This window comes from Neoarius graeffei, chromosome 20 (assembly GCF_027579695.1).
Source record: "Neoarius graeffei isolate fNeoGra1 chromosome 20, fNeoGra1.pri, whole genome shotgun sequence".
In the NCBI taxonomy this organism is placed as follows: Eukaryota; Metazoa; Chordata; class Actinopteri; order Siluriformes; family Ariidae; genus Neoarius; species Neoarius graeffei.
In genome coordinates, this window is record NC_083588.1 from 52,055,141 (window position 1) to 52,062,118 (window position 6,978).

Consider the following 6,978-nt stretch of genomic DNA (forward strand, 5'->3'; position numbering starts at 1 on the left):
ATTGGAAAATATGTTACTCAATGTCCTGGATGTAGCTCATATGAAAAACAGAAGTGATGTATTTCCCAGTAAAACACTCATATATATTTATATATATAAGTGGTTAGCGCTGTCGCCTCACAGCAAGAAGGTCCGGGTTCGAGCCCCGTGGCCGGCGAGGGTCTTTCTGTGCGGAGTTTGCATGTTCTCCCCGTGTCCGCGTGGGTTTCCTCCGGGTGCTCCGGTTTCCCCCACAGTCCAAAGACATGCAGGTTAGGTTAACTGGTGACTCTAAATTGACCGTAGGTGTGAATGTGAGTGTGAATGGTTGTCTGTGTCTATGTGTCAGCCCTGTGATGACCTGGCGACTTGTCCAGGGTGTACCCCGCCTTTCGCCCGTAGTCAGCTGGGATAGGCTCCAGCTTGCCTGCGACCCTGTAGAACAGGATAAAGCGGCTAGAGATGATGAGATGAGATGAGAATTAGGTCGACATTCTTATAAGAGATTTTTTTTTTTTTGGAGGGAGGGACTCATTAAAAAAAGGGTGCTTGGATCTTTTAGGGGGTTCATAAAAGACCAAGAAGATTTTGACAACCACTCTCTAATCATCCTACCCCCTCATACCTCTTTACACAGAATGACACTGATGTACCTGTCTTTCTAACTTAATTTGCTTCCCTCCCACCCCCTACTTTTTACTATCCTTGCTGGGAATCAAACTCAGGACCTGCTCCTTTGAAGGCCCCCACCACTTTACCACTACACCATGGAGGATTCAGTTGCAGCACATAAATTAAACATTCCACTAGATTATGCAACCCTAACCCTAACCCTAACCCCAAATCCTGATTCACCTCTGTAAATCGAGAATCACAGAGGTGAATCCAGATTCACCTGATTTCAAAAATCACCTGTACACAACATACAATACGTATTATTGTCGGAGCAAATCATATGTATATAAAGGTGTTTTTTTTTTCAGATGCTACAAAATAACTCAACTTAAAATTAACAACTTAAAATTAAAATACTGCATTAAAAAATACACTGATATGGTAACATCTTACCGTACGAGTAGACATGCGTCAGTCTCACATCTTCTGTTTACGCCTCATAGAGAAATGCAGAAACAAGAAAAACAAGAACACCTGTCAGGTCTCGGCCAACCTCTCTCTCGTTCTGACTCTCTCTCCCTCCCTCTCTGTATCTACGTCTCTCACTCTCGGTGTGTTTTGACCGTCTGATCACTATTACAGACAACTGACAGTTTGAGTTCATAGATTAATTCAAAGGTCTATGCTCTATCTCACATATTGTATGTTTAGAAGTACTCACATTCCAGGAAGCAACTCTATGTGACGGCATGCACGCACATACCGTACACACACGCCAACACCTAAATGTGGCTGTCAAGGACACTAGTTGCTGTCTCAGGTCAGTCTTTCAGCAAAACCTGTCTAACCAGCTCTTGCACTCTTTTTCTCTCAGAGGTATTAAAAGAATGTGATTACATGTACCTGGTATCAGGACCATTTTAGAGCCATTTTTATCTCCTAAGTGACCAGTTCAATACTATTCAAAAGACCTAAAAGTAGCCAACTATTTTCTAAACAACTGATTAACTCCTTAAACTATTGGCTTAGTATTCTCATCTCTCTCATCTCATTATCTCTAGCCGCTTTATCCTGTTCTACAGGGTCGCAGGCAAGCTGGAGCCTATCCCAGCTGACTACAGGCGAAAGGCGGGGTACACCCTGGACAAGTCACCAGGTCATCACAGGGCTGACACATAGACACAGACAACCATTCACACTCACATTCACACCTACGCTCAATTTAGAGTCACCAGTTAACCTAACCTGCATGTCTTTGGACTGTGGGGGAAACCGGAGCACCCGGAGGAAACCCACGGGGACACAGGGAGAACATGCAAACTCCGCACAGAAAGGCCCTCGCCGGCCACGGGGCTCGAACCCGGACCTTCTTGCTGTGAGGCGACAGCGCTAACCACTACACCACTAACTATTATGAATTGCTTAGGAAGTACAGAGAAACTAATAGAAAAGCTATGTAGGTACAAGAGGAAGGAATATTGGCATGGCCTTTAACTTTCCTAACATTTAAGTCTTCACTGATGATTAACTAATTATGAATGAAAATGTTCCCTACATTTGTATTCCTAGACCTTGACTCATACCATTCTCTCGGCATGGTTCTGACATTCTGCACGGTGCTTTGCAAAAGTATTCACCCCCTTGGTGTTTTTCCTGTTCTGTTGCATTGCAACCTGGAATTAAAATGGATTCTATTTATTTATTTTATTTTATTTTTTGCAGGATTGTACCATTTGATTTACACAACATGCTTACCAGTTTGAAGATGCAAAATATGTTTTATTATGACACAAACAATAAAGACAAAAAAAATGCCATATCCGTGAGAATCATTACACGTACTTGCTGGTTCAACCCTTCTCCTGTCTATCTACAGCCCAAGCACGACCATGTTCCCACTGCCAAAAATCATTCATGGTAGTGCTCGGTCCACACCTACAAGAGACAAACTACAACCCCAAATCAGAAAATGTTAGGACGGTATAGAAAATGCAAAAAAAAAAAAAATAGAAAGCAGTGATTTCTGAATTTACTTTGATTTGTATTTCATTGCAGACAGAATGAATCCAAGATATCTCATGTTTTTTTCTGGTCAACTTCATCTCATTATCTGTAGCCGCTTTATCCTTCTACAGGGTCGCAGGCAAGCTGGAGCCTATCCCAGCTGACCATGAGCGAAAGGCGGGGTACACCCTGGACAAGTCGCCAGGTCATCACAGGGCTGACACATAGACACAGACAACCATTCACACTCACATTCACACCTACGGTCAATTTAGAGTCACCAGTTAACCTAACCTGCATGTCTTTGGACTGTGGGGGAAACCGGAGCACCCGGAGGAAACCCACGCGGACACGGGGAGAACATGCAAACTCCGCACAGAAAGGCCCTCGCCGGCCCCGGGGCTCGAACCCAGGACCTTCTTGCTGTGAGGCAACAGCGCTAACCACTACACCACCGTGCCGCCTGGTCAACTTCATTTTATTTGTAAATATACATTCATTCCTGTGTTCCAGACCTGCGACACATTCCAAAAAAAGTTGGGACGGCGCAATTTCTCATCTCATCTCATTATCTCTAGCCGCTTTATCCTTCTACAGGGTCGCAGGCAAGCTGGAGCCTATCCCAGCTGACTACGGGCGAAAGGCGGGGTACACCCTGGACAAGTCACCAGGTCATCACAGGGCTGACACATAGACACAGACAACCATTCACACTCACATTCACACCTACGGTCAATTTAGAGTCACCAGTTAACCTAACCTGCATGTCTTTGGACTGTGGGGGGAAACCGGAGCACCCGGAGGAAACCCACGCGGACACGGGGAGAACATGCAAACTCCACACAGAAAGGCCCTCGCCGGCCCCGGGGCTCGAACCCAGGACCTTCTTGCTGTGAGGCGAAAGCGCTAACCACTACACCACCGTGCCGCCCACGGCGCAATTTAGGGCTAGTAATGAGGTAAAACAAATAAATAATGATGTGATTTGAAACAGCTGATGTCAACAGGTGATTGTAATCATAATTTGGTACAAAGTCAGTATCCAGGAAAGCCCGGGTCTTTGAGGAGCAAAGCTGGGCCGAGGATCTCTGGTTTGTCCACAAATGCATGAGAAAATTATTGAAACGTTTCAAAAAAGGTTCCTCAAAGAAAGATAGGAAGGGATTTGGATATTTCACCCTCAGTGGTGCATGATATCATTCAATGATTTAAGGAAACTGGAGGAGTTTTATTGCATAAAGGGCAAGGGCACAAGCCTAAGCTGAACACCTGTGATCTCTGATTCCTCAAATGGCCCTGCATCAAGAACCGTCATTCATCTATAGCTGATATAACCACATGGGCTTGGGATTACTTTGGCAAACCTTTGTCATGCTCTACAAGACAGAGTTACATCCACAAATGCCGGTTAAAACTTTACTGTGCAAAAATGAAGCATTGTGTTAATTGTGTCCAGAAGTGCCGTCAACTTCTCTGGACTTGTAAGCATCTGGGATGGACCATCACACAGTGGAAACGTGTATTGTGGTCAGACAAATCAGTAGTCCAGGTCTTTTTTTGTAAGAAATGTGCTCTGGACCAAAGACGAAAAGGACCATCCAGACTGTTACCATCAACAAGTCCAAAAGCCAAGGTCGGTCAAGGTACGGGGTTGTGTCAATACCCTTGGCAAAGGTAACTTACACTTCTGTGATCGCAGCATTAATGCAAAAAGTATATTGAGATTTTGGAGCAACGTAGTCTGCCTTCAGGATGACATTTTTTCCAAAGATATTTCAACAAAACAATACAAAACCACATTCTGCGCACATTACAAAGGCATTGCTGTGGAAGAAGAGGGTATGTCCCCTCTGTCCCCAATAGAGGATGTTTGGTGAATTTTGAAATCGAAAAATATGACGACGACCCTGTACTGTTCCACACCTTAAGACCTGTTTGCAGGAAGAATGGGACAAAATAACACCTGAAACGTTTCATCACTTGGTGTCTTCAGTCCCTAAACATCTTTTAAGTGTTGTGAGAAGGAATGGCAGTATTATAAAGTGCTTTACCTTCCAAACCTTTTTTTTTAAATGTGTCACAGGAATCAAAACTGAAATGTTTACTTTGGAAAAAAAAATTTGTGAGGTAAAACAGCAAATAGTGTGCTGCTGTGTTCTTCTGAATGCAATACAGGTCAAAGATTATTTACAAATCATCATTTTCAGTTTTAGGGGCGGCATGGTGGTGTAGTGGTTAGCGCTGTCGCCTCACAGCAAGAAGGTCCAGGTTCGAGCCCCGTGGCCGGCGAGGGCCTTTCTGTGTGGAGTTTGCATGTTCTCCCCGTGTCCGCGTGGGTTTCCTCCGGGTGCTCCGGTTTCCACCACAGTCCAAAGACATGCAGGTTAGGTTAACTGGTGACTCTAAATTGACCGTAGGTGTGAATGTGAGTGTGAATGGTTGTCTGTGTCTATGTGTCAGCCCTGTGATGACCTGGCGACTTGTCCAGGGTGTACCCCGCCTTTCGCCCGTAGTCAGCTGGGATAGGCTCCAGCTTGCCTGCGACCCTGTAGAACAGGATAAAGCAGCTACAGATAATGAGATGAGACATTTTCAGTTTTAATTTCAATTTCAACATAGCGTCCCAACTTTTTCTGATTTGGGGTTGTACAAGCGACACAAAATTTTAACCCTTGGTTAGTTATGGTAAGTGAGAAAATCAACTCTTGCTGTTTTGTTTTTCAGAGCTAAAAGCTAATATCCATTATATTTGGGATTGTTGAAATTTTCTTTCGGGTGGTGTAGTAGTTAGCGCTGTCACCTCACAGCAAGAAGGTCCGGGTTCGAGCCCCATGGCCGGCGAGGGCCTTTCTGTGCGGAGTTTGCATGTTCTCCCCGTGTCCGCGTGGGTTTCCTCCGGGTGCTCCGGTTTCCCCCACAGTCCAAAGACATGCAGGTTAGGTTAACTGGTGACTCTAAATTGACCGTAGGTGTGAATGTGAGTGTGAATGGTTGTCTGTGTCTATGTGTCAGCCCTGTGATGACCTGGCGACTTGTCCAGGGTGTACCCCGCCTTTCGCCCGTAGTCAGCTGGGATAGGCTCCAGCTTGCCTGCGACCCTGTAGAACAGGATAAGCGGCTACAGAAAATGGATGGATGGATGGATGGATTCTCCACAGAACACAAGACTGTTTTGATGCAGTTCAGTTCGGCTTTAGCGCCCCCGTGCGCTCGATGCGGCGCAGCTGCAGCTTAATGACGTCATTCAAAGCTACTTCAGCTGCAAGAGAAGCTTTTTCAGCTGGACGTGAACATGGCCATTCGGACTGCATGCTAAAGGGAAATGCATGCTGTGTTCCTGCACATGAAGCACACACACACACACACAGCTCCATCTTTTACACTTTAAACTAAATGGCAGCATGTTTTGAGGGAACTATACAATCCGTGCACTTTCCCATACCGTTCATTTCTCGCAAAAACTCGAAATGTACGGTCAGGGTTGCCAGATCTGTGCAAATGTATAGGACAATTATTGTTAGTGCCCTGAAGTCCTGAAGTTGATTATTTAAATAATATTGGCTGGCGTTATATTGGAGTGTATATCAGATATACAGTGGTGCTTGAAAGTTTGTGAACCCTTTAGAATTTTCTATATATTTCTGCATAAATATGACCAAAAACATCATCAGATTTTCACTCATGTCCTAAAAGTAGACAAAGACAACCCAGTTAAACAAATGAGACCAAAATATTATACTCGGTCATTTATTTATTGAGGAAAATGATCCAATATTACATATCTGTGAGTGGCGAAAGTATGTGAACCTCTAGGATTAGCAGTTAATTTGAAGGTGAAATTAGAGTCAGGTGTTTTCAATCAATGGGATGACAATCAGGTGTGAGTGGGCACCCTGTTTTATTTAAAGAACAGGGATCTATCAAAGTCTGATCTTCACAGCACATGTTTGTGGAAGTGCACGAACAAAGGAGATTTCTGAGGACCTCAGAAAAAGCGTTGTTGATGCTCATCAGGCTGGAAAAGGTTACAAAACCATCTCTAAAGAGTTTGGACTCCACCAATCCACAGTCAGACAGATTGTGTACAAACGGAGGAAATTCAAGACCACTGTTACCCTCTCCAGGAGTGGTCGACCAACAAAGATCACTCCAAGAGCAAGGTGTATAATAGTCGGCGAGGTCACAAAGGACCCCAGGGTAACTTCTAAGCAACTGAAGGCCTCTCTCACATTGGCTAATGTTAATGTTCATGAGTCCACCATCAGGAGAACAGTGAACAACAATCGTGTGCATGGCAGGGTTGCAAGGAGAAAGCCACTGCTCTTCAAAAAGAACCCCACATACACAACAACTTTATTATTCATCACACACTTGTGAAAT

General features: G+C 44.5%; 1 protein-coding gene across 4 annotated transcripts in view; it reads right to left on the reverse strand.

Annotated features, from left to right (window-relative positions):
• The window catches only part of eps8l1a (eps8 like 1a), a 28,668-nt gene extending 27,254 nt beyond the window's left edge, over positions 1-1,414 (reverse strand). For 2 of the 4 annotated variants that reach the window (XM_060901956.1, XM_060901959.1), the window contains exon 1: positions 1,048-1,264. In XM_060901956.1, coding sequence (XP_060757939.1) covers positions 1,048-1,062 — 15 coding nt within the window. In that variant the 5' untranslated portion in view covers positions 1,063-1,264. Of the gene's footprint in view, positions 1-1,047; positions 1,265-1,315 lie in introns of those variants that run through there. The other 2 variants (XM_060901958.1, XM_060901957.1) reach the window with 2 other exon arrangements.
• Positions 1,415-6,978: the final 5,564 nt, after the last annotated feature.